Genomic DNA, 27,697 nt, shown 5'->3' on the forward strand with positions numbered 1-27,697 from the left:
CCTGATTGCAACTACGGAAAAGAGTAGATGGCTAAGGAAAGAAGCAGGCAATGTTACCTTCTGAGGGGGATGGAGTCTCCCTTCCCAGAGTCCAGTGGAGTTTGCATCCTGCCGGCAAGGCTACATTGCGCCCCCTTAAGGAAGATCGAGAGGCACAAAGATCAGCCCAAATAAAGTGTCCAGCCCCACTTAACCCCACTTAAGGTTGTTCGCCTGACCTGTATTAGTTACGTTGGATCGTATGGATCTCTCTGGAATATTTTCTGATGAAGTAGGAATAGCTGATTTGTTCCTCATCCTCAGGTTCATCAGCTTGGCTGTGAGGTCGTCATGTTGCTACTGGAACTTAATCCTGACCAGATAAACCTTTTCAATTGGGCCATCGACCGATGTTACACAGGATCCTACCAGCTTGCTTCCGGCTGCTTCAAAGCCATAGCGACTGTGTGCGGAAACAGGTATAGGTTTTCTGTAATCAGTGTTCAGTGGCAAGGGTGAAGGCAATTGCTCTCTGTGATGTGAGAGCTGAGCAGATGATGCTCGGCCGTTATCTTCAGAGTGTGACAGCCCAGAATGGCTTCTGTATCCCTCACAGATAAGCTAGCCGCTTTAAGTTTCCATGGTATTGCTAATTCCATTTGATCAGGAGATATTCCTTATATGGTCTTTCCTTCAAAGTGCCCAAACTGTCACAGTGGAGCATGGAAGCAAAATTTGAAAATAATAAAAACAATGCACTGAAGGAATTAAAGCATCTATGTGGACAAGTGTCCCAACACATGTTAACTCTGAGCCCGTAAGCCAGCTGCCCACAAACCCAGGAAAATCCCCTCTGCTCAAAACTTCAAGAAGCATGTGGGAAGGAGGCACGATGCGTCAGAGGCTGAGTATTACACTCATTTGAACTTGTACTGATCTGAGCCCAGGGTCTCATGTATGCTAAAAGTGTTCTCCACCACTGAGTCACACCCCAGCCCAGAGATTATGCCTCGAAAGCCACCAACCTTATCATATAACAAGCAAGTTCATGAAGCTGTTTGGCACTATAACTTAGTAAGTGTAGTACTGGCATAATTACTTTAAATTCCCCAAGTTGCGTAAACTACTCCTAAGAGAGAGCATATGGATTAGGATGATGGAGAGAATAGAAAACAGTAGAGGTTTTTGTTTTAAAAGCTTCATGGAGGGACTGGAGCAACACCTCAGTAGTTGATAGCATGTATTGTTGTCTTAGTCAGAGTTTCTAGTCCAAGAAAGAAGCAAGTTGGGGGAGGGAAGGGTTTATTCAGCTTACACTTCCACACTGCTGTTCATCACCAAAGGAAGTCAGGACTGGAAGTCAAGCAGGTCAGGAAGCAGGAGCTGATGCAGAGGCCATGGAGGGATGTTACTTACTGGCTTGCTTCCCCTGGCTTTCTCAGCATGCTTTCTTATAGAACCCAGGACTACCAGCCCAGGGATGGCACCACCCACAAAGGGCCCTCCCACCTTGATCACTAATTGAGAAAATGCCTTATAGCTGGATCTCATGGAGGCATTTCCTCAAGGGAGGCTCCTTTCGCTGTGATAACTCCAGCTTGTGTCAAGTTGACAGAAGACCAGCCTGGTCTACAGAGTGAGCTCCAGGACAGCCAGGGCTACACAGAGAAACCCTATCTCAAAAAAAAAAAAAAAATAGATACATAAATAAAGACAGGGCAATGTCATTGGTGAGGATGCAAATCCAGGTGCCACCCCAGACGTGTCCAGCTTACAAGCCAGGATGTCCTCTAACCATGCTGTGTATTTTTCTTCATTTCCCCAGGAACTATCCCTTCGACATAGTGACACTGCTGAACCTTGTTCTCTTCAAGGCCTCTGACACCAACAGAGAGATTTACGAAGTCTCCATGCAGCTCATGCAGGCATGTATCATCCACACATGTGGAAATTTCCATCCTTGGGCTCAGGATGCAGTTATCTGTTCCTGCGAGGAAACATGCACAGAGTGTTCTCCAGACAGAGCAGTTAACCTACTCAGTGTGAAGATGAACGCACTTGCCGTGTTATTACAAGCATTCCTGAGGTGTCCAGATGACAATCTTTAAAGCCTGTTCCTTTACTCCTCGTAGATCCTCGAAGCAAAGCTTTTTGTGCACTCCAAAAAGGTTGCGGAACAAAGACCTGGCAGTATTCTATACGGAACACATGGACCGCTGCCACCTCTCTACAGTGTGTCGCTAGCCCTTCTGTCGTGTGAGCTGGCCCGGATGTACCCCGAGCTCACTCTTCCCCTCTTCTCAGGTACCACCCAGTTGTCATACCAACTCTGTCATCGTCTCCTCCCCAACTCGAGGAGCTTTCCTAAGTCCGTTGCAGTCTTAGTGAAATTGTGCCAGACACTGGTGATAAATCTGTGTATCAGAGTTGCTACGGGATAAATCTAGTTACATATGACAGCAAATTCAAGAATATTTTTAAATTTTTTGTTCTATGTATGGGTGTTTTACCTGCTTACATAGCTATGCACCTGTGAATGTAGTGCTGATAGAGGCCAGAATGGGTGCCAGATGCCCTGGAACTAGAGTTACAAATACTTATGAGCCACCATGTGGGGTCCTGGGACTTAAGCCCAGGTCCTGTAGAAGCACAACAGTGCTCTTAATCACCGAGCCATCCCTCCAGCCCCTCAAGGATATTTTTAAATGTTAAAAAGAAAAACATGTGATTAGTTAAACAATATACATGAGAAATATATATGTGTGTGTATGTGTATATATATATATATATATATATATATATATATACACACACACACACAAAAAGGTCTATTATATGAACAACATACTTTAAATAGCCCTTAATTATTTATATATTTGGTAATGTTAAATAAATAGTCTTCTTTTTTAAATTAATTTATTTATTTTCTGTAAGTACACTGTAGCTGTCTTCAGACACCCCAGAAGAGGGCATCAGGTCTCATTACAGATGGTTGTGAGCCACCATGTGGCTGCTGGGATTTGAACTCAGGACCTCTGGAAGAACAGTCAGTGCTCTTATCTGCTGAGCCATCTCTCCAGCCCATTATATAGTCTTCTTATATTTTATATTACTACAGTGATATTGTAGAATACATACAACTTGCCTCCTCTGCAGTCTTCATGAGTAACTTGTGAGAATCAGGTCTCAAAAGGTGTTTTCCTGCCTAAGTTTATGTAGCACCTTGCCAAGAGACAGTCTATGGCCTAGGATGTACCTCATTCTCCACCTGCACCCCAATACCTCAGCCCTGTTCCCCCTCAGCTTTCCCTGCCTTTGGTCATGTGCTCTGCACTGCAGTTCTTCAGTATACAAACTCACATCTGTACAACCACATCTGTACAGTGCTTCCCACCTGCACATCTCTGTTCAGCCATCCTGAAGGAACGCTAATAATAACGGCTTGCAATTAGCGGGTACCTAGGGTGTCCAAGGCTCTCTGCTAGGCCCCTCGTGTGCATTGCTTAAAGTGCGATTTTTGAACCAGAAAGGCCGAGAAAGGCTATCCAGGCAGGCTGAGCTGCAGATAGACAGAGGAAACTTACCAGGCAGCCAGGAAGGTGCCTGGAATCGGCAGCCCAAGGGAACAACACATGACTTGATTTAAAGCAGCAGTTCTCAACCTTCCTAATGCTGCCACTTTAATACATGAGGGCGTTGTGGTGACGCCCAACCATAAAAACTGCTTTGTTGCTGCTTCATAACTGTCATTCTGCTACTGTTGTGATTCATAATGTAAGTATCTGATACGCAGGATGTCTGATTTGTGATCCCCCAAAGGGGTTGTGACCCACGGGTTGAGAACAGCTGGTTCAGAGGCATAGACCAGCACAGTGCACTGGGAAGTTGTATACAGGACAGTGTGGCTGACGTCAGAGATGGCCCTGGGTGGGTGCTCGTTGATCCACTTCAGAGCCCTGTGGGGAAAGTGCATTCTCAGAAAGCTGCTAGGGCTTTGAAAGCCACTGACGAGTCCATAAAACACTAAACTGGAAGCCATAGTATAGTCAGAAGACCTGATGTGGACCGGTGTGGTCCCCAGACCGGTGTGGGCCCTGGGCTTGCTTCTGCTGTCTCTCTGAATTCATATGAGCATGTTCATCTAGAGGCCCTTGCTCTCCTGGGCCTCTGTCCAGTCTGGCTCATCTTCCACGGGCTACCCTGAGCTCAGAAGAAAGGGATTTGATGGAGACATCTCATTTAGGGCCCAGTGCCCCAAGATCTCTCTCTCCTCTGATTGACGTCTGATGATGGCCGAACCAGGTGCTGATCTATGAGTATAACACAATGTCACTGGGGGTCATTTATCACTACAAGTTTTCTTTCTTTCTTTCTTTCTTCCTTCCTTTCTTTCTTTCTTTCTTTCTTTCTTTCTTTCTTTCTTTCTTTCTTTTCTTTCTTTTCTTTTCCTTTTCTTTTCTTTTCTTTTCTTTTTTAGACCAGTGGTATTTGGTTTTACCAGAGGTCTCTGGGCTATCTAGTCTCAGGTTCTTGGACACCCAAGCAGTTTTGGGCATTGGAATGGGCCTAAAATCAAATCAGTTATTGGTTGGTTACCCCCCAAGCTTTGTGGCACCATTGCCCCAGCATACCTTGCTGGCAGGACACCATTGTAGATGAAGGGTTTTTGACTGGCTTGGTGTTTATGTTTTTATTTTGATACCATGCTGAGTATGTCCCTGTATCAGATTCCAGGACGGAGGGATGAAGGCTCTATGTGGACACTGCAGTGAATTCTTCAGATGTTGTCTTACACAATGGGGCCTTGCTTTGTGGCGAGCACCCTATAGTCTTGGCAACAGCCTGGGTTGTTTGGGGATTCCTATGGGTCCCCTGTGGCCATCAACCCAGTTAGATGTAATCCAATCTCAGTACTAGAAGCCTCATTTGGTGATGAGAGGTGGCCAGTTGGGACTCAGTCCCACTATCTGACTATTTTACTTATATCACCTTCATATAATATGTGTGCATTTCAGGAAGTTTCTACTGTAATAAGAGCTTCGCATTTTTATGGGATTCCCAAGTGGGCAAACAAATGGGTCTCTGATTCTTGTGCCCTCTCTTGGGCTCTTTTCCTTCTGTTGGTTTGTCTTGTCCAAATTCAATATGATAGATTTTGTTTTATATTATTAATATTGTTTTATTTGGTTATATTTTTTAATGAATAAATGAAGAATGAATGAAGAATGAATAAATGAATGAATGGAAATCTAGTCACTAGGTTAAAGGTTAACAACTGAACTATCACTTATTCTTCTGGGAAAGGGGAAATCAGTTTTCCCCAACAGAGTGACACTGGGTGTATCAACAACTCCAGGACAGGCCTCGTGCTCAGGAGCAGTTGATCAGCATATAATGGACTCTGCAGGGGCTGGGGGAGGCTTTTATTTACTTACGGTTTAGAGTTTTGTTTTTTGGGCGCGGGGGTGGGGATCTTGTTTTGGGGGTGTTGTCACATTGGGTTTTCAGTTTTTTGAAAAAGAACTTAAAGTTGCATAGATAGAGCGGGGGAGAGGATCTGGGATGACTTAGAGGAGAAGAATTTTTTTTTAATTAAAAAATTGTTTTAAATAATAAGAGAGAAAAGAAAAAAACTTAAGAGCCATAGAACGAAGGCTGTGTTGGTTGACAGACATAAAGCTGTAACTTTTCAGGGTCAGGGGATACTCTTAAGTTTGAGAACTGGAAAATAAGCTTCAGAATGGTCAAGTTTCTATCACAGGGCACCATTAAATAAAAGGAAGGAAGGACAAACAGACTGCTGAGTTTAAAAGAGGCAGAAAGAAAGGAAGAAACAAACAAATAAACAAAGACTGCCGAGTTTAAAAGAGGCTGAGGAAATGACACACCACCATGCATTTGGGAAAGAGCGGAAGTCGCATTCGAGCATGCAGTCTAGAGAGGGCCCTGGTTGGGAAGGGTGGCTGTAACTCAAAGAGGAAATGATGTCATAAGGGCCTGACCCTGGAGGCGGGGCCAGAGTTGCTGAGGAGGTTCACAGACAGATGTGCTGCCTGGAAGACTGATGGTGACCCCTACCCAGTCAGCCCAGAGCAGGGAGAGCAGGGGTGTAGGGCAAGGCGGACACAGAGAGCCAGCCTGGGATGCTGGGGTAGGGCCTCTCCAGAATAGACAGACAGACCAGAATGCAAGAGGCGGGGCACGGGAGGTCAGGAGTGGCAGAGCATGGAGGGAAAGAAGCCCTCAACAAGCGCCTTTTGAATAAGGAGGAAGGGATGGAAGAGGGTTGGAGGCGTCATGAGGGAGTCATCCTGGAGGCAGTTTTCTTCATGGAAACCTAGATAAATGAAAAGATTAGGATGGAAGGAGTGATGCTCATCCTCCAAGGCGAGCAATCCCAGTATGTCAGGGTTCTAAGGGGAGGTGCGGGCAGAGGTCAGGTTGCAATAGCCTGCAAGGAGAGGAGGCAGACAGAGCTGGGACAAGGGTGGCTGCAAGCCCAAGAGGAGCATTTACGCAAGAGTAAGACGGGAAACAGCTTATTAGCTGATATAGGGAGCTGGGAAAGTGGGGGGCAGCGGACAGCTGGGGAGAGGGGAGATAAATCCAGGCCGACAGGCAGCAGAGCCCCAAGAAGGAAATTGAACCATTTTGACGTTCTTCTAAGCCACCCCCGCTCTTGATTTATGAAGAAGCTTTGAAAAGAACTTGAAAACATTAACATGACCTAGTGAATTCCTAAGCTGCCTGCGCTGCTCAAGCCCTGCGGTGAGGCTTTATTTCCTGTAACTTCAGGTGGCCTAATTACTTCCAAGCAGCCAGACAAGATGTTTGGGTCCCGCCCAACGAGGCTGGGGAGTATACCCTGAGCACCCGCATTTTATTTCATTTCTCTGTGTATCTTCCAGAGAGTTGATTCGGGATCCGTGGCATCTTCCTTTCTCTTCAAAAACGTCTCCACAAACCAAGGTGTTCATCGGCCCTTCTCTCACAACTCTAGCCGGCACCCCGATTTGGGGGGCGGGGGTCCTCATGTCCGGCACACAAATTGCAATAAATGTAATAAATGAGCTTGTGTTCCATGTTAGAACTTGGCATTGTTTAAAAATAGGTATTTTTAATGTTTCTTTCTCTGGAATTGGATTTTTGTTTTTCTCTCTTTTCTCTCTTCTAAAGCATGGTCTTTCCTATGGAGCATAAACAACTCTTCCATAATAAAATTGTATTTTTGTAAGTGGAAATCATTCTCTGACAAGATCCTCAGCTCGGTGCCTTCTGTTACCTGTCGCTTTCTCCCTTGCCCCTGAATAATTTGTCAGTGTAATTTGTCACCTAGGATCTTCTCCAGGCTCAGGAACTTTTTTTTTTCAAAAAATTATTTTGAGAATTTCATAACATAACTACATCTATATAATCTCCATCCTCCCCCTAAAAGTCTTCCTGTGTCCCCTCTCGACCCCTATAAATGTCGAGACCTCATTACATATATATTAATGTATACATGCATATACTATTGACTATAGACCCTATCCTGGGTTCCTTAATGTCCCTTGTATATGGCTGACCACATTCCTGAGATGTTCTGGCTGTTTTCATTCTGTCTAGTATAGGAGCTTGCACTAATGAATGCTCTCCCAGCAGGATTAATGGATGCTCTGGTACAGTAAGATGCAAGTGTCTGACGTCATAGCCAGAGCATACGTGTCATATCATGGTGTGTGTCAACTCTAAGCCAAATACTCTAGGGACCAGCCAGATGGCTCAGTGGGTAAGGGTTGCATGCCACAAGTCTGACAACCAAAGTTTGATCTCTGAGCCCCGTGTGGTAGAGGGAGGGCCAAGGCATGGACTCCTACACACAGAGAAAGATGGTTCAGTGGTTAAAAGCACTGACTGCTCTTACAGAGGACCTTGGTTCAAAGACTATGCCCTCTTCTAACCTCTGTGGTAATCTTGGTGGGCACCAAGCATGCATGTGATACATGTACATACATACATATACACACACATACATACATACACATAAACATACAAGCTAGATATCCATAAAATAAATATAAGAAGAAGAAATATCATTGTTTAAAGTAAGAAGAATTAAGCATTTTAAAAATTTTTCCACTTATGTAAAGGACCAACAGCATAGCGCCATTTATTGTAACTTTAATTTGGGGGGAAGGGCTAAGGCAATTAAAGTTTCTGCTGGAGGCATCCAAAGGGTTGTGCCGAGTAATTTCTGGTTACTGCCTTGCTCTGTTACTTAGCTGCTAGGAACACCGTGAGTGAGGTCATGACCTATGCTGGCTAGTTGTGCAGGCACAGGACAATACTTCCTAATTTCTCTTTGGATAAAGCCAATTCTCTTATAGAGCTAAAAGGTGCTACTGACACTCACTGCATATCCATAAAGCTGAGCTTCTGACTGTACAGCTGAGCTTCTGACTGTACAGCTGAGCTTCTGACTGCACAGCTGAGCTCTGACTGTACAGCTGAGCTTCTGACTGTACAGCTGAGCTCTGACTGCACAGCTGAGCTCTGACTGCACAGCTGAGCTCTGACTGTACAGCTGAGCTTCTGACTGCACAGCTGAGCTCTGACTGTACAGCTGAGCTCTGACTGTACAGCTGAGCTTCTGACTGCACAGCTGAGCTCTGACTGTACAGCTGAGTTTCTGACTGTACAGCTGAGCTTCTGACTGTACAGCTGAGCTTCTGACTGCACAGCTGAGCTTCTGACTGTACAGCTGAGCTTCTGACTGTACAGCTGAGCTCTGACTGCACAGCTGAGCTCTGACTGTACAGCTGAGCTCTGACTGCACAGCTGAGCTTCTGACTGTACAGCTGAGCTCTGACTGCACAGCTGAGCTCTGACTGCACAGCTGAGCTCTGACTGTACAGCTGAGCTTCTGACTGCACAGCTGAGCTTCTGACTGTACAGCTGAGCTCTGACTGTACAGCTGAGCTTCTGACTGTATCTGACTGTACAGCTGAGTTTCTGACTGTACAGCTGAGCTCTGACTGCACAGCTGAGCTTCTGACTGTACAGCTGAGCTTCTGACTGCACAGCTGAGCTCTGACTGTACAGCTGAGCTCTGACTGTACAGCTGAGCTTCTGACTGTACAGCTGAGCTCTGACTGCACAGCTGAGCTTCTGACTGCACAGCTGAGCTCTGACTGTACAGCTGAGCTTCTGACTGTACAGCTGAGCTCTGACTGTACAGCTGAGCTTCTGACTGCACAGCTGAGCTCTGACTGTACAGCTGAGCTTCTGACTGCACAGCTGAGCTCTGACTGTACAGCTGAGCTTCTGACTGTACAGCTGAGCTTCTGACTGCACAGCTGAGCTCTGACTGCACAGCTGAGCTTCTGACTGTACAGCTGAGCTTCTGACTGTACAGCTGAGCTTCTGACTGCACAGCTGAGCTTCTGACTGTACAGCTGAGCTTCTGACTGTAGAGCTGAGCTTCTGACTATACAGCTGAGCTCTGACTGCACAGCTGAGCTCTGACTGCACAGCTGAGCTTCTGACTGCACAGCTGAGCTTCTGACTGACTATACAGTGACACTGCCCATCACTGCTCAGGATCCTGCTAGGAAACAGGTGTTGTGCTGGCACTGATCAACAGTGTGCTGGTGTCACTATCCTTTGCCGTTGTGCAGTGTGAGACCCCACGTAGGGGGTTGCTCTCATTTTCCTGATCAGTTGATGGGAGCTCAGGGAGGTTATTTAAGTGGCTGAGCCACACAGCTGTGCATGCAGCCAGATATGGTGAAGTTGGGACTCAACACATGTCCTGCAGACGCCCGGTACACTCTGTTACTCCTTATCTACTAACAGTGTGTTTGAACTCATGACGCTTTCATCTCAGTCCGTGCTTAGCAGCCTGCCCCGCCCACTTCCTGCACAGAGGATCAAGGATGAGCCCTGCTCTTTGCTCTTGTCCTGGATAGCTATTATATACAGTAATCTTTTTACTGAATGCAAACCACTTTTGGAGCAGTATACTTGTGTTCCTCCTTAGTTTGCTTTGGAGAATAGTGTGTAACTGTCCTTTGCCCTGTCTCTTCAGAGGTGAGCCAGAGATTCCCCACGACACACCCAAATGGACGGCAGATCATGCTCACCTACCTGTTGCCATGGCTACACAACATTGAACTGGTGGACAGCAGACTCCTCCTCCCGGGGTCCAGTCCCAGCAGTCCTGAGGATGAGGTCAAGGACCGAGAAGGAGAAGTGACTGCCTCTCATGGACTAAAAGGGAATGGCTGGGGCTCTCCGGAAGCTACCTCTCTGGTCCTGAATAACCTCATGTACATGACAGCCAAGGTACCTCATATAGCATGGCTCCATCAGCAGGGAAGCCCTGGGTTCACAAACCTTTGCCACAAACCCAAGAAAATAGTGTTTATCATAAAATGGTTCCAGAGGATGTTGAGTGGTGGTGGTGGGTGCACAGCAGGACACTTAGTGCCACTGAATTCTGTACTTAAAAATATGTACAATGCTAGAGTTCAAAACCATCCTCAGCTATATAGTGAACTTAGATCCAGGCTGGGCTGCATGAAACCCTGTTTAAAAAAAAAAAAAACAATAAAAGGAAACAATGTTCATGATGTTGCCAGGGTAATCTTCCTTTTTTTCCCCTCAGTATTTGGTAAAGAAATATAACATTGTATCCATGGTAATATATTCCTGTTTTAGTTGTTCTTGCAGAGGATCTGAACTCTATTCCTGATTTCTAGTTTTGCATATGATCTAATAACTTTGTGAGTTATGATAGTTGTATAAACAGGTAAGCTTATGTTCAAAGGAGCGGGTAAACATGGCCTTCCTCGTTTGCTGTAAAAAATAAGAAAATAAAAAGAATTGTTTGGTGCACTTAAAAAGTGTTTTTCGTAAGGACTTGGGATGTATCTTAGGGTAGAATTCTTGTGTTGAATGTAGGGAGCCCAGGGTTCAAATGCCCCACAGTGCAATTAAAGAATGGGGGGATTATGATGCAAATTTTAGAGAGATAGATAGATAGATACGTACATACATACATACATAGGTAGATAGATAGATAGATACATACATATATACATACGTGTATTGCTGCATAGAAAAATAGATATATAGATACATAGATAGACATATATATACATACATACACACACATACAAATATAGATATCACATATTTTGGGGGAAACCATGGCCTACATTTTAAAAAAATGTTTGTATGAGTACTTATGTAGCTGATCTATGTATTGTAAGTTGTCATCCACCCCAAAATGTTGTTTTTATCAAATAGTCATTTCCACCCTGGTAATAATTTTGAACAATCATAACCCTTTACAACAACTTATTCACAAACTCATGAAGGCTGCTTTTAATCTTGTCTGAGTCAGTATGGAGATGAAGTCCCAGGAGCAGAAATGGAGAACGCTTGGAACGCTCTGGCCAACAATGAGAAGTGGAGCAACAACCTGAGGGTCACACTGCAGTTCCTCATCAGCCTGTGCGGGGTCAGCAGCGACACCATCCTCCTGCCCTATGTAAGTGCCACACAGGTTGACTTCTGGGAATGCTCTCTCGTTCCCGCAGGGGATCATCCATGTACTATGTAAAAGCTCCTTCTGCCCCACCCAGCACAGGCTCCATGTCAGGCACGCCTGTCAGCCCCTTGGATTGAGCTACAGGATACAAGCACCTATGAATTCAGGGTCATTTTCCTGACAGTTACTAAAGCTTCCTTTATAAACAGCACCAGTAGGAAAGAGGTCAAATGTAAAAGTCAGGACTAACAAAAAATGCTTCTGGTTTGCATATGACATTAAATACAACAGACCTGGGATTTTATGTAGATGACTGTTTGCCTGCATGTATGTATGTGCAGCATGTGCATGCAGTACTCATAGAGGCCAGAAGGGGGCAACAGATCCCCTGGTATGGGCATTATAATACTGAGCTGTCATGTGGAGCACCCTGGAATTGAACTCTGATCTTTTGCAAAAGCAACCAGTGCTCTTAAACAAAGAGCCATCTCTCCAACCCCCAAATGTGTTAAGAGAGAAAGCAAAGCAGAGCTATTGGTAGGGTATATTCTGTTTTTACTTGAGGATGGTGGATGAGCAGAATAACAGCCATTCCTAACAGACTCACTTGGCCTCTCTGTGTGGTTTGTGAGTTTATGACTTCCTGTTGTTCTGAGCTGCTTCAGCCACGCTGCAGGTTAGACATCAGGACCTGCAGTTATGTGACACATTGATATTGCCATTTTTAAACCTAACACTTTACAGAGGGCTAAAACTTATTTGTTTCTAATGACAAAGAGGAGAAGAAGTATCTTGGTCACTATTCTGTGCTGTGAAGAGACACTGTGACCAAGGCAACTCATATAAAACGTTTAATTGGGGGCTCACTGACAGTTTTTGGGGGTGAGTCCATGGCCAACATGGCAGGAAACAGGCAGGCTTGGTGCTGGAGCAGTAGCTGAGAGCTTTACATCCCATCGTATAGACAGCAGCAAGAAGAAAGGGAGAGACTTGGGCCTAGGCTTTTAAATCCTCAAAGCCTACCCATAGTGACATCCTTCCCCCAACAATGCCACACCCCCTGATCCTTCTCAAACAGTTCCACCAACCGGGGACCGAGATTTCAAACCTGTGAGCCAATGGGGGCTATTTTCATTCAAGCCACCATGGGAGAGACTGTTTTCCCTTATTAATAAAAATAGCAGTTATTTTCCCAGAGTGGATACAATTAATCGTTTCTGTCATATAAGTGCCTTGTGCCTCTGGACACCAGTAAAATCTTACAATGTTTTTGGCTTAAATCGACTCAGTTCACCCTAAAAGTAATGTTTGTTTGTTTGTTTGTTTGTTTGTTTGTTTGTTTGTTTGTTTTTTAATTAAGCCACTCAAGACAGTGCCTGTATAAAGTGGCTTTAACCCCAATACTTGGGTTATCCAAGGATAGCAGAGTTCAGTTGTTGGATGAACAGTATCAGACGGCAGTGTGCCCCACAACGAGGGGGTTCCAGCCCAACACTCTGATAGAAAGTATACCTTCCCTTTATTTTCTTTTTCCAAGATTAAAAAGGTGGCAACCTACCTGTGTCGGAATAACACCATCCAGACTATGGAAGAGCTTCTCTTTGAGCTGCAGCAGACAGAGCCAGTGAACCCCATCGTCCAGCACTGTGACAACCCACCTTTCTATCGATTCACGGCCAGCAGCAAAGCCTCAGCAGCTGCTTCAGGTAGGGACAGGCCACCTGGGAACACACCCTGTCATGCCACTGCACTGAACAGGTTTGAGTGGCTCTTACTCTGTGTTTTCCTGGGAATGCATTCATTTAAGAGATTGCTTAAGAATAGCTCTCTGAGCTGGGCGGTGGTGGCACACGCCTATAATCCCAGCAATCAGGAGACAGAGGCAGGCAGATTTCTGAGTTCGAGGCCAGCCTGGTCTGCAAAGTGAATTCCAGGACAGCCAGGGCTACACAGAGAAACCCTGTCTTGAAAAACAAACAAACAAAAAAGAATAGCTCTCTGAAGGGGTGGAGAGATGGCTCAGCAGTTAAGAGAACTGTCTGCTCTTCTGGTGGTACTGAGTTCAAATCCCACTACCACATGGTGGCTCATAATCATCTATAATGAGATCTGATGCCCTCTTCTGGTGTGCCTGAAGACAGCTACAGTATACTTACATATAATACATACATAAATCTTTAAAAAAAAAAAAAAAAGAATAGGTCTCTACCAGGCAGTAGTGGCACACGCCTTTAATCCCAGCACTTGGGAGGCAGAGGCAGGTGAATTTCTGAGTTCGAGGCCAGCCTAGTCTACAGAGTGAGTTCCAGGACAGCCAGGGCTACACAGAGAAACCCTGTCTAGAAAAAAAAACAAAAACAAAAACAAACAAAAAAGAATAGGTCTCCAAGCACATTGTAATTGGATTAACAAATGACTTCGTGAGGATAATCATGAATTAGTGGCCCAGTGTCTTCCCCACCACAGGGAATTATTTTACATTAGACACTGCAGTCTCTTAGGAATTTCAGTTCTGAACCTGCTGTATACCTTAATGGAGTCTCCTTGCTAACATTCTCCCAGGATTGACTTGAATATTCAGTGAAATCCAAAATGCTCAAAAATCTGAGACTTTTTGAGGACTGGCATAATAACCCAATGAGAGCTCAATGTATACAAACTTTGATCATTATTTTTATGAGATTTATCTATTTATTTTTATTTTGTGTGTACTGCCTACATGTGTGTATGTGCACTGTGTATATACAATACCCTCAGAGGCCAGAAGAGGGCATCAGACCCTGGAATGGGAGTTACACATGGTCATGACCTGCCTTGTGAGTATAGAGCTCTAAACCCAGGTCCTCCCCAAAAGCAGAATATAGTTTTAACTGCTGAGCCATTTCTCCTTCCCTGGCTTTGCTCATAGTTAGAAGTGTATAGAACTACCTTTAGGTATTGTGTATACGATCCCGTATACATAAAACAGAAATGAATTTCATGCTTAAACTTGAGCCTTGCCCCTAAGACAGTTCTATCACACCTGTGCAAATATTCCAAAACTCAAAATAGCCAAAGTCTGACACATCCTGGTCCCGTGAATTCTGGATTTCAGATGCTCACCGAGTCTTACTGCTTTCCGCCAATTTGTATCTGTTCACTTCATGACAAACATAACTCCTTCCCTCAAGTTTCTTGAAGCTTCCCTTCACTTGATATTGAATCTGTTTCAACCCTGTCTTTTCCTACTCTCGTGTGCTCTCGGTTTATCCTGCCTCTTAGTGAAGTGGGTTGTTTTGATTTGTTTTGTTTTTCTCAGCGAGACACTAGCCTCGGAATCAGAATTCTACTTGGAATTCCTTTCATATCATTAGTTGGATAATCCCTGGACCCATAAACATAGAAAGTGCAAGATATGGCAGTGCCTACCTTTACTGCCAGTGTTGGGGATGCAGAGGGAGGAGGGGCATAAACTGAAGGCCAGTCCAGGCTTCATGGCAAGACCCTGTCTCAGTGTCAACAGTAAAAGAGATTCTGTTCACAGCTGCAGCAGACCTACCCCATGTAAGGTCACGACCTGAGGCTAGAAGCCTCTAAGAATGTTATCAATTCGTTTTATGAGGAAGGAGGAATTTGGTTTGGCCAACACAGATGTCTAGAATTCTGTGCCCTGGGCTTTGAAACAGTTGTTTAGAATGTCTGCGATTGTAAATGATGTAAAAAAAACTGTCAAGCAAGGGATTTTACAGGAAATCCTTTCCTGCGTTGCTTCCGCTCTGAGGCCTCCCGCTCTGCATACTCTGTCTCTGATGTCTCCCAATCCCTTCTGCAGGAACCACCTCCAGCAGTAACACTGTGGTCGCCGGCCAGGACAGTTTCCCAGACCCTGAGGAGAGCAAGATACTGAAAGAATCCGATGACAGGTCAGTGTGTGCATTTGGCTTGATGTCCGCTCTAACGTTCAGCAGGAGTCTCTGCAAAGGCGTCTGCCTGAGAGTAAGTCGGGTTTCCTAATTCATAGGAACTGAAGCCCATCGAAATGCTTGGGAACACAGACTGACGTTCTTCACAAAATCAGAGAGTACGGCATTCTTCTGGTGCCTGAATCCTACTTAGACTTGGGGTTCATAACAACCACTGGTTGGAGGATGGAGAGGTTGCTCAGTGGTTTAGATCATGAACCCAGGTTCTGTCACCAGCACCCACATGACAGCTCACAACCATCTGTAATTCCAGTGCCAGGAGACCCAGTGCCCTCTTCTGGCTCCATGAGTACTGTGTGTTGTGTTTTATAAAGACCAGGATATGTTTTGTAGACCTTAGTATGGTGTGGCAGGAGGGGATACTTCAGCAGGCCCTTGATGAGACATCCCTCCCCCAGAGGTATGACAGGATGGGCATAATATAGAATAGAGCTTATTTATTTGGGGTCATGGGAAGAGAGTTGAGAAGGGAATAAAGGCAGGGAAAAAAAGGAGACAGGGACAGGGACACGGGGAGGAGACTGGCCAGGAACATGTGGAATGGGGAAGGGGGAAGGGGAAAAAGGGGTGAGAGAGAGAAGAGGAGCAGAGAGCTGTGAGGGGGTTGAGAGGAGGATGAGGGGGAGGCCAAACAGTCTCTTCTATAGTAAGCCAAGCCTACCTGGCTGTTGCTAGGTAACTGTTGGGCAGAGCCTAGAAGGAATGCCAACACTGTGCACACATGGTACAAATACCTGCAGGCAAACACTCATCTGCATACAATAAAAATAAATAAATCTTTGCAGAATAAAAGACACATTTGGGGGGGGGGGGCAGGCATGGTGGCGCATGCCTTTAATCCCAGCACTTGGGAGGCAGAGGCAGGTGAATTTCTGAGTTCGAGGCCAGCCTGGTCTACAGAGTGAGTTCCAGGACAGCTAAGGTACACAGAGAAACCCTGTCTCAGAAAAAACAAACAAACAAACAAAAACAAACACATTTTAAAATTATTTTTTGCAAGTAGGCACAAACCATTTGTAATTAGAGTTTAGGCATGTTATACTTTCAAATTATTGTATGGTTTCTTAAATGTCTTGAGGAAGTTCTCTGTAGCAACAATACTGGAGACAGGCTAACTTGGAAGGAAAGAAATTGACTTAGCTCACAGTTGTAGGTGTATTCTAAAAAGCACAGTTTAGGCTTTGGCATAGACTCCGCTGGCTGCATCAAATCATAGCAAGAGCATTTGTGCGCTCTCTCTCTCTCTCTCTCTCTCTCTCTCTCTCTCTCTCTCTCTCTCTCTTTCTCTCTCTCTCTCTCACTTGCTCGCTCGCTTAATCATTCATTCACCTGCTTTTGCTCTCGCTCTTGCTCTTTGTATAAGGCCACCAGAATGACAGGGTCTCCATCCTAGTTCTTACATAATCTAGCTATCATCCCTTCTTTTCATATACAAATGTGTATAATTTAGAGGCCAGATTGCCTCAGAGTAGAGAGAACAGGGTATACATTAAATGTTACGTAGATGAACGGATGTTTTACTCGTCGTCTCTTTGTATACAAAACACCCAGCAATGTACTGCTGGGTCCATCTTTTTTCCTAAGCATCTTCCTTGTAAATGCCACATTGAGATGAAGTTTCCACCCTCTTAATGAGGAGGGAGAGTCAAGCCCTATGTGAGTCCATGGAGACAGCCAGTTCAACCCACAGCAATCCCCACTCTCACTGGACTTGTACTCTATCACATTCTTTTCTTTTTTCCCCCCCTTTTGGTTGTTCAAGACAGAATTTCTCTGTAGCTCTGGCTGTCCTGGAACTCACTCTGTAGACCAGGCTGGCCTCGATACCCCAATGCTTCTGCCTCCCAAGTACTGGGATTAAAGGCACGTGCAATCACTGCCCAGCTGCTGTAGCACATCTTAATTAGCCAAGAACACCCTTTTCCTGGGGCACCAAGAACCCATTCTTTCATAGGAGCCCTGCAGGACCCTGTGTTGCAAATGATTGTGAAGAGAGCAGGGGATAAACAGTCTCAGGGTTGGTTTGGTTGGTTGGTTGGTTGGTTTTACTTCCTTTCATTCTATGTGTATGCTGTTTGGCCTGCACATAGGTCTGTGCATTACATCTGTGCCTGGTGCCTGCAGAGGTCAGAAGAGAGCATCAGCTTCTCCTGGAACTGGAGTTGTAGATGCTTGTGGGCTGCCTTGTGGGTGCGAAGGTCAAACTGAGGTCCAATGGAGGAGCTGCTGGTGCTGCTAACCACTGAGTCATCCTCTGACCGGACTCTGTAAATTCTCAGTCATTTATCTTGTAGACTGAGTTTCCCATCCTCCTTTCCTTTGGGATAGAAAACCGCTCTGTTTCTATATCTTAACATCTCGTTTCAGGGTCTTTTTGTACCATTAGAGTTGTGGAGGTCCTGTGTGGAGATTTTTGTTATGTCCCTTAGCGCTGAGAATCGGGTTATCTGTGTAAGATAAAGATGAAGTAGCATTGTAGAGACATTGTCCTTGGAATATCTTGTAATCACAGTCTCGGGAAGTAGTGGCAGGGAATTGCTATGAGCTTAAGATTGCATTACAGTTCCAACATTCCCCCATCTCAAGGGGACTTGTTTCTGCTTGATTTTGGCTTCATAACCATTATATGGGACCCCTGTACATCTGTCTCGTCGGTGAGGTACAAAGCATACTGTCTAGCACGTGATACTTTTCCCCATGTCCTCCTGAGCCATTTCTTCTTTTTTTAAAGATTTATTTATTTATTATATGTAAATACACTGTAGCTGTCTTCAGATACTCCAGAAGAGGGCACTTTTCAGGTTCTCAGGATGAACATCTTGGTCACAGCCATAGAACTGGCAAAGAAGGGCATAGTCACACTGACCCACAGTAGTCACACATATTTACCAGGCACATGGCAATATTCTGATATTTCAGGTCAGTCTTAAATTGTGGTTTTACCCACTCAGAGGTATCATGGCACCGACAATCTCTGTGTACTGTCACCTCCGGAAGGTTGACACCAGACAAGCCGTTTAACCTCCTTCAGCCTCTGTATCCCTATTTGTAAAGTAAATAATCCTTACGTCAAAAATGAGAGGCAAGGAGCTGGAGAGATGGCTCAGTGGTTAAGAGCATTGGCTGCTCTTCCACGGGTCCCAAGTTCAAATCCCAGCAACCACATGGTGGCTCACAACCATCTGTAATGAGATCTGATACCCTCTTCTGGGGTGTCTGAAGACAGCTATAGTGTACTTACATATAATAAATAAATAAATAAATCTTTTTTTTAAAAATGAGAGGCAAATTAATTAAATGAGGCTGTGCGTCTGACATTGGTGCAGCCCAGCTCTTTTCTCATAATCAAGCAACAAACACTCAAAATCAAAATCAATCAAAAAATAAGAGAGGCAGACAAAATCTCCCAACTATCACATAACCAAGAATCCTCTGAGTATTTTGAGGGAAAGTTTAATTTATCCATAGCCCCAGGTTGCTTATGAAACCGCCGCGTGTATCTCTGCCTCTTCCTGTCTCTGCTTGTTGTCACTGAGCAGGTCTGACTGGCCGCCGAGCCTGTCCCACAGTCTTCGGATAACGGAGCCAGGCCATTTAAAATCGTGCTCAACTTCATTCCCAAACAGATGTTAGCTTTTGCAGCTGGAGCACAGAGTTATCCTAAAGCATTAGTATTCTCTCAAAGTTTGGACTTTTCCCTATGAACAGGACAGGACCTCTGACCCTCCTGACTGAAAAGAGAAATGTTTCAGGTAGAATGGCTGTCATAGTCCTTTAAGAAAAACGTAGCAACCCAGGTGGCTTTGGCCTGTAATCCCAGCACTTGGGAGGAAGAAGCAAGTAGATCTCTGTGAGGTCGAGGCTAACCTGGTCTAAATGGGGAGTTCCAACCATCCAGGGCTACATAGTGTGACTCCCATCTAAAGAAAGAGGAGGAGGTGGAAAAAGGAAAACAGAAAGCACCATCATTAGAACTAAGTGGTCCCTGCCCCGCCCCCAAAAAGGGAAAAAGCCAACCCCTAACCTGTCACATCTGCTCCTGGGCAACAGCGCGTTCACACAGGACACCACTTCACAGCTGTGTTTTGTTTTTGAAGGTTTAGCAATGTGATCCGAGCCCACACTCGCCTGGAGTCAAGATACAGCAACAGCTCGGGAGGCTCGTATGATGAGGATAAAAGTGAGTACCAGAGGCTGCGGGGTTCCGGCAGCACGGAGCTGGTACTGGGGAAGGTCTTTATTATTAAAGGCGGGAGAGCCTAACCGGTCCTGGGGAGTCTGTGGTCCCGCTGCTTTCCACGGTGGTGCTAGGCTGAAGAACGCCTGGTAAGACGTTATCTCACTGAAAAAAATTGGGGGGCTGGGCAGATGGCTCAGCAGTGAAGAGGACCCAGGTTTGGTTCCCAGCACCCATATGGGGCCTCACAGCTGCCTGCAACTCCAGCTCCAAGGGGTCTGACCCCTATTCTGCCCACCTTGGGTGTACACAAATTTAATTATATATATGTAAATTTTTTATATATTAAAATTGAGTTTTGGAACTGTCCTGGAAGTGATTAAGTTTTCAGCCTTGTGCATCTAGGGTCTGAGTGTGGGATATGACCTCCTGTTGAAACCCCCCATGTCATAGTCTCAGAAACCCTTGCTAAGCTAGGAGATGGATTCCTATGGGAATTTCCTGAAGCCACAGTCAGTTGAGTAAACTAGAAATGTTAATACACTTGTAGCTTTTGGGGTTGGGGGGCAGATAGCTTCTGTAGAACCATCAGTATAAATATAAGTTGTCTAGGAGTTAAGGAAACCAGAGAAACAAAGGACACACCAACAACCGGAGTCTGTGTTGTGGAACTTTCTTAAAGAATTGTTTAAAAAAATTATACAAAATAAATACTAAAGATATAGACAGTGACTTTAAATAGAATTGGTGCATAAAACAAAAATAAAATACATCTGATATAATTTTTTTAAAAAGAATTGCTATATTTCTAATTGTTTACATTACGGGTGCTTTGCCTATCTGTGTGCCTATACCACCTGTGTGCGGTACCCATGGAGGCCTGAAGGGTGTCATTCTCCCGAGGACTGAAGTTGCAGATGCTTGTGAACTGCCCTGTGGACGCTGGGAATCAAAGCTGGACCCTCTGGAAAAGCAGCACAGGGTTCAGTCCTCAGCCTCACATAGCAGCTGGTAACCCTCTGTCACTCCACTTCCTGGGGATCTGACGACTTCTTCTGGCTTCTTATGGGTAACTGCACACATGTGGTGCAGAGACACGCATGCAGGCAGGCATACCACACACATACAAATAAAAATAAGTATAAATTTAATTGAGTCTTGAGGAGGTTAAATGGTATACGGACAACTGCCCCACCGTGCGGCAAACATGGTGGAGCAACACCCACTTCTCTGTGGTGAGGAGAGAAAGCCCTCAGCCAGCCAGCTGCTCTGAAGTGTGTCCCTATGCTCAGGGTGCAGGGTATGGACTTAAATCCTGCCCTGCCTTGCAGAGGTTGGCTTAGGGAGCCCAGTGCTGGTTTAAATGCTGCTATCTTTCCAAAGGCAAGGTGTTCTAGGGATCCCAGTCCCAAAGCATGATGACACCTCATGGGCAGGTGGCATCTCAAGGTTTGAGCAAAGCACCCTTAGATGTAGAAATATTTAATCTTGACCTGGGGTTTCTACCCTGCCTTTGACCATTTAGTTCCCAGATTAAAACCACACACACAACCTTTATATTTACAACAACCCTTAAACTGTACAAAAGCTGGACTGCTGCCTACCCTCCGTGCTGTTAGAATCTACTTTCCTATCGATAACCCCGAGTCATTGCTTACTGTGTCCGTCTGGGATGCTCTTAGCTCCAGCCAGCCAGCCCTCAGGGCCATGTTCTTATGGCTCACCTACCCCATGGCGGCTTCTCCTTCCTCCTCCCTTACCTTCATCTCCCTCGTGGTCCCTCTCTGACCCCCAAGCCTGGGAAACCTAAACCCCACATATGACTCTTCTTCCCAGGTATTGGCTGTTGGCATCTTGATTTACCACTCTGAAATAACTTGGGGAGAAGGTGTACTTGCGGGCTCTCTCATCTCTGGGACAACCAGGTGTCAGGAGCTCACACTTAGCATTCCAATAGATAGCAAAAGGATAAACCTCAACACCCGCACATCATTTCTTTTGATTTCTCAAAACAGCCATAAATAAATAAATAAATAAATAAAGTATTCTCTACTATGCTCTTGTGACAGAGCACTGGGTGAGGTTAAAAGAGAGACTAGAAGAACATTCCAGTCAGAGGAACAGTAGAAAAGAAGTTCCTGAGACTAGACCAAGTCTTGTCTAGCCATGTACAGAACAGCAAGGTAGACATCGTGCCTGGGGTGGAGGGAACAGTGGGGGCATGGGAGGCAGTTAGCCATAAAAGAGGAGCTCGGTAGCCTTGACTCCTCAGGTCATTTTGTGGGCTGCAGGCTTCCTTAAGGGAACCTCTGGACAGTGGACAAGGAAAGACACATGGCCAGTTTTTCCAAAGATGGCTCTCTGTAGAACACGGGGTGTGTGTATAGTAGAAGCAAGATGGCAGTAAGGAACCATGGTAACAGAGGAAAGTGGACCAGACACAGAGAACAGTAACCATGGTAACAGGAGAGTGGACCAGACACAGAGAAAAGTGACAGAGCTCGGACACGTGGTCAGATGGATACAAGGGGTGTGTTTACAGGCAGATCTCTCCAAATGTGTTGAAATGTCAGTTTCCTCAGCATAAAATGGGGGTGCTCGTAGTAGATAGCCATGACTAGACTCTTGAGGTAAAAAGTACACAGGACAGTGCCTGATGTGGTAACTGTCTGGGTCAGTCCCTTGTGTTGTTGCAGAATGACCCTAGGTCTCTTGCTCTATGTTAGCTTGAAATACAGAATTGCATTTCTCTGCAGTGGAAATCATAATTGAACATTTTTTATATAAATTATTATTTATTTATTTTATATATGTGAGTACACTGTCTCTGTCTTCATGCACACCAGAAGAGGGCATCAGATCTCATTACAGATGGTTGTGAGCCACCATGTGGATGCTGGGAATTGAACTTCAGACCTCTGGAAGAGCAGCCAGTGCTCTTAACCACTGAGACATCTCTCCAGCCCCATGATTGAACATTTTTTTTTTAAAGATTCATTTATTTATTATATGTAAGTACACTGTAGCTGTCTTCAGACAATCCAGAAGAGGGAGTCAGATCTTGTTATGGATGGTTGTGAGCCACCATGTGGTTGCTGGGATTTGAACTCCGAACCTTCGGAAGAGCAGTCGGGTGCTCTTACCCACTGAGCCATCTCACCAGCCCGATTGAACATTTTAAAATGTATTTTTCTTTGCTCTATAATGAAGAACTACAAATCGTTAAGTAATAATTTATCAAGTAATTACATAATCAACTAATTCTAACCCAGTTGATGGTGCAATCCACACATACTGAGCCGACATTCTGGCAAGCATGCACTTACAAGATTTTTCCTAAAAGCACGGACTATGGTAAACATAAGTCTTTTCCCCAGAAAGTAAAGCAGCCATGTCCTCCTCACCCTGCAGATGATCCCATCTCTCCCTACACCGGCTGGTTGTTAAGTATTACGGAAGCCAAGCAGCCACAGCCCTTACCCATGCCGTGCAGTGGAGGATGCTGGGCCCCCTTGGTCGACTACCTCCCAGAGACCATCACTCCGAGGGGGCCGCTGCACAGGTGAGCAGCATGCATAAGCAAAGGGAGACGGGAGCCTTGACCAGACTTCTCTATCAGTGAGACGGGGACTTTTGCCAGGTCTCACAAAGGAGGCCCTTTTTGAATCCGTGTGACCTTGCCGACCAGCTTCTAGAACATTAGCAGTTTAGCGAAATCTCAGCCTATGACCCTCCGAATTTTAACTCTATAAGATCGTGAGACTTAATTCAATGCTGCTTGTTAGACGGCACCACGCAATGTATACGAGTGGGCTCAACCTCGATGTCTCCTTTTTCTTAAGTTCTTGTTGCTAGAAGATTCACGGTTCTGTGATAAGATTTATGGATATTTCCTGTAGTGGGGCTCTGTGTTGTCTCTGGGGAGCTGGAGAGATGGCTTCACAGAAGGCCTGGATTTTATGGCCAGCACCCACCTGGCAGCTGCTGCTAAATCCTGTTCCAGGGGGAACCCAGTGCCCTCTTCTGGCCTCCATGAGTACTGCATGCATGAAGTTCACATTTAGACACTCTTATATGCAGAGTAAAATTAAATAAATCTTAAAGAGTCTCTCTCCCTTGTATAAATATTTCTATCATTTTTTTAGTGATCCTATGCAGCATTGAATTGTGACTTGACCTGTTGGTGTATTTTCATCCTCTGTAGACGTTCATGCTCATTTTTCTGTTTTGATGGGCAGGTGTAATATTGCTGTGATCTTTATGACTGAGATGGTGGTGGATCACAGCGTGAGGGAAGACTGGGCTCTTCATCTTCCATTGTTACTTCATGCTGTCTTTTTGGGTAAGACTGGCTCTAAGGGGGATTCTAACCAACAGGATGATAAACATGCAGAGGTCTGGGCAGTGCTGGTGAACATCTTTTAATCCCAGCACTCAGGAGGCAGAGGCAGGCAGAGCTCTGTGAGTTCGAGGCCAGCCTGGTCTACAGAGTGAGTTCCAGGACAGCAGGGTACACAGAGAGGCCCTGTCACCTAGGCATGTGTTTCGTTACACATAGGTTACACTCTGAAGTGAGCCCTTTCCCTCCTCAGTTCCTTTCGGTGTTCATTTCTATCATATGTAACGTTCCAGGTCATCAGTTATCGTGCAAAACTGGCATATCTATAATCTAAACGTATTAATGATGCATCTTTCAAGACACCCAAAATAGTGTGGACTTATTTAGGGGTCTTTGGCTGAGGAAACAGATGGAAAGCCATGAAGCCTTGTCAAAGCAAAAAGAGACATAACAGGGAATGTGGCAGGCTTAGCAGCTAGCTTGAGATGTCCAAGTGTCAGGCAAGAAGTGGAGGGGAACCATCTAGAACGTCTGTTAAGTTAGAGAGCCTGGTGTGGTGACACACGTGTATCTGTGATCCCACCACTCAACGGCTGACCGAGGATCTCAAACTCAAAACCAGCCTGCACTTCCCAGCAAGACAGAGCTCACAAAGACATGTTTCTATTAAACAAATAAACAACAACAACAACATTTTAATAGCAGATGGGGGAAGAGATAAAAGAAACCCACAGAGAGGTCAAGAAAAGGTCACCTGTCAACATTTATTCAAGCACTTCATTTAAGTCACAAAGTATCTTATTTTTCCATAAGCCCAACTTCTTTATGTTGATTTCTCCCAGCATCCCAGAGTCTTCGCTATCCACAGAATCTCAGTGAGCTTTAGCAGCTGTTTATATTAAGAGACTATGCCCTCTGTTCCAGGTTTGGACCATTATCGGCCAGAAGTCTTCGAGCACAGCAAAAAGCTGCTGCTTCACCTCCTCATCGCCCTCTCTTGCAACAGTAACTTTCACGCCATTGCCTCTGTACTCCTGCAGACCCGCGAGATGGGGGAAGCGAAGACACTAACCATGCAGCCAGCTTACCAGCCGGAGTATCTCTACACTGGTAAGAGGAGAATTGAAGCTGTGTAGCAAGTGCAGGAAGCTGTGCAGTTCATGATGTTATGCTCAACTTTCTGCATGATAAAATGTTTCGTGTAACATGCCTCCAAAGCACCTTTTCATGGCTGAGTATCTTAAAGTGCATTTTTCATAAACCTTTTATCCACTGCCCTGTGAGTATGTTCCTATTGATGTATTTACACGGAAGGATGAAGTTGTGAAATAAGGTGACTATGCTCCTCGCCCCCCTCCTGCCCCCCGCCTGAGCAGGACAGGGCAAGCATGCAGGTGTCTCTCTTGTGCTTTCTTATTACCCTGAAGGGGTTTTTGCTTTATGGAGACTATGTTTTACTGAAATCTGACAGAACACAAATTTTAAAAATAGAGAAAAGGGAGGTAGTTGTATGTATACATTTTTAAACCACAGTATAACTAAAGATATTCAGTGTTAAATATATAATGAAAAGAACAGTATTCTCTTATAAGTCTTTGAATACCATGTGATATAGCTCATTAAAAGATGCTAATATAAGGTTAGGGTATAGATCAATGATAGAATATACACTTAGCACACATGAGGCCATGGGTCTAATCCCAAGCACCAAATACATATATGCATGTATGTACACATTGTATGTTCATACACACACACACACACACACACACATATTAGATACACACTTAATCAAGCTCATAGCCACATTTACTCAAAAACGTTAAATATAACTTACAAGCAGCCATTGGTTAATATTTCTTAAAGAAGTCATTTTAAATTGTCCAATACTTGAGACTAATTTCCTGACAGTATAGTTGGTGACTGACCTTTGGTAGCTCGGTTATTTATTGGTCAGGCCAGTGTATGTATAATACATATATGTACCACCCCTTTGCCACAACAGCCAGCCAAACCCCAATGTGAGATACAGCATCTCTCCCCATGGTGCCAGACACTGGTGTGCGCAGCAGTGCCTCTGAGGCCTATCATAAGCAAAGAAAAAACATTTGTGCCAGGCAGTGGTGGTGCACGCCTTTAATCCCAGCACTCAGGAGGCAGAAACTGGAGGATCTCTGTGAGTTCAAGGTCATCTGGGGCTACACAGAGAAACCCTGTCTTGAAAAAAAACAAAAAAGAAAAGTGATCGCTATTGATCATGACGACATAACCTCATAGCCTCAGTCCAAATCAAGTGGTTTTTGTTTTGTTTTTAAAGACTTATTTATTTATTTTATGTATGTGAGTACACTGTAGCTGTCTTCAGACACACCAGAAGAAGGCATCGGATCCCATTACAGATCATTGTGAGCCACCATGTGGTTGCTGGGATTTGAACTCAGGACCTTTGGAAGAGCAGCCAGTGCTCTTAACCACTGAGCCATCTCTCCAGCACCCTCAAGTGTTCTTTAATGTCACCTTATTCATACCTACCTCCAAGCCCCTGCAACCTTGCTGGCACCTTAGCCCTTTCTTCCTTTGCCTTCTCGTCCCACTAGGCGGCTTTGACTTCCTGAGAGAGGATCAGTCATCCCCAGTGCCAGACTCTGGCCTCAACTCCAGTTCCACCTCCTCCAGCATCAGTCTGGGGGGCAGCAGCGGGAACCTCCCACAGATGACCCAAGAGGTGGAAGATGTCGAAGCAGCCACTGAAACGGACGAGAAGGCCAGCAAGCTCATCGAGTTTCTGACGACCAGGTAATGGGGGTGCTGGGCGTCCGGCTGCTGCTCCAGACGGCTGCTGTTGAAAAATCGCCAGCCCTTTAAACCACACAGCTGGGAAATCGATCTTTCTGTTTGGAAGAAGTCCTACTTCCTCCTGATTGATACTGGCCAGAGTCAAGGGCAGATGCTGTGAGAGGTGTCTCCTATCCCATCGATGGAATGATAGGTCGGCAGGGAGATTTGGCATATAATGATAAGATGGTGCAGCAGACAGTAATGCTCTGTGATGTGAAGTCATGTTGTCCTTTCTGAGGACTTCAGTCTTACACGTTAGGCTCACATCTGTCAACAGCACGGCTGCCTCTTAGAGTCTGACAGTAGAACCACATGGTGGTAGTCACCTCAAGATCTCCTGGAACTAGAGTTACAGATGTTTGTGAGCCATCATGTAGGTCCTGGAAATTGAACCTGGGTCCTCTGGAAGAGCAGCCAGTGCTTTTAACCACTAAGCCATCAATCCAGCCCATCCTTACTGTTCAAACACAAGCTTAGATAACAGAAGCCATTTTCTGTTGGTCCATGGAATCTTACACCTTGGCAATGATTCCAAACACCAACATAAACTTTTCTTATTGGCAAATTCAGATATTTTATGTCATTGTCATTCCCCAAACAAAATATAGCACCTACAGTATGCCAAGCACCGTCCTTTTTTATAGGAGATTTTACATTTATGCATTGGTTGATTGGTGATCGATTGGTGGGGAAGGTGCAGGTAGAGGCCAGCTACCCAGAATCAGTACTCTTCTCCCGCCATATAGGTCCCAGGGATCGAACTCAGATCCTCAGACTTGGCAGCACACGCCTTACCTGTTGAGCCCTCTTGCTGGCCTGAAACAAGAGATTTTGATTGTTGTAAAGAAGTTTAAAATTATGGCAGTAGG

General features: G+C 45.1%; 1 protein-coding gene and 1 long non-coding RNA gene across 12 annotated transcripts in view; both read left to right on the forward strand.

Annotated features, from left to right (window-relative positions):
• Window positions 1–27,697, forward strand: part of Fry (FRY microtubule binding protein) — a 379,136-nt gene that overhangs the window by 284,521 nt on the left and 66,918 nt on the right. For all 11 annotated transcript variants that reach the window (XM_006504932.3, XM_006504933.3, XM_030254574.1 and 8 more), the window contains 12 exons: window positions 304–458; window positions 1,805–1,904; window positions 2,112–2,283; window positions 10,046–10,302; window positions 11,366–11,512; window positions 13,050–13,218; window positions 15,324–15,414; window positions 19,572–19,654; window positions 23,063–23,213; window positions 23,890–23,993; window positions 24,915–25,100; window positions 26,588–26,786. In XM_006504932.3, the coding sequence (XP_006504995.1) occupies window positions 304–458; window positions 1,805–1,904; window positions 2,112–2,283; window positions 10,046–10,302; window positions 11,366–11,512; window positions 13,050–13,218; window positions 15,324–15,414; window positions 19,572–19,654; window positions 23,063–23,213; window positions 23,890–23,993; window positions 24,915–25,100; window positions 26,588–26,786 (1,814 nt within the window). The remainder of the gene's footprint in view (window positions 1–303; window positions 459–1,804; window positions 1,905–2,111; window positions 2,284–10,045; window positions 10,303–11,365; window positions 11,513–13,049; window positions 13,219–15,323; window positions 15,415–19,571; window positions 19,655–23,062; window positions 23,214–23,889; window positions 23,994–24,914; window positions 25,101–26,587; window positions 26,787–27,697) is intronic.
• On the forward strand, window positions 4,444–7,220 carry Gm36299. Its single transcript, XR_377278.2, has 2 exons — window positions 4,444–6,747; window positions 6,888–7,220. It is a non-coding gene; the product is annotated as a predicted gene, 36299 (long non-coding RNA).

Source organism: Mus musculus, chromosome 5, assembly GCF_000001635.26.
Source record: "Mus musculus strain C57BL/6J chromosome 5, GRCm38.p6 C57BL/6J".
NCBI lineage: Eukaryota > Metazoa > Chordata > Mammalia > Rodentia > Muridae > Mus > Mus musculus.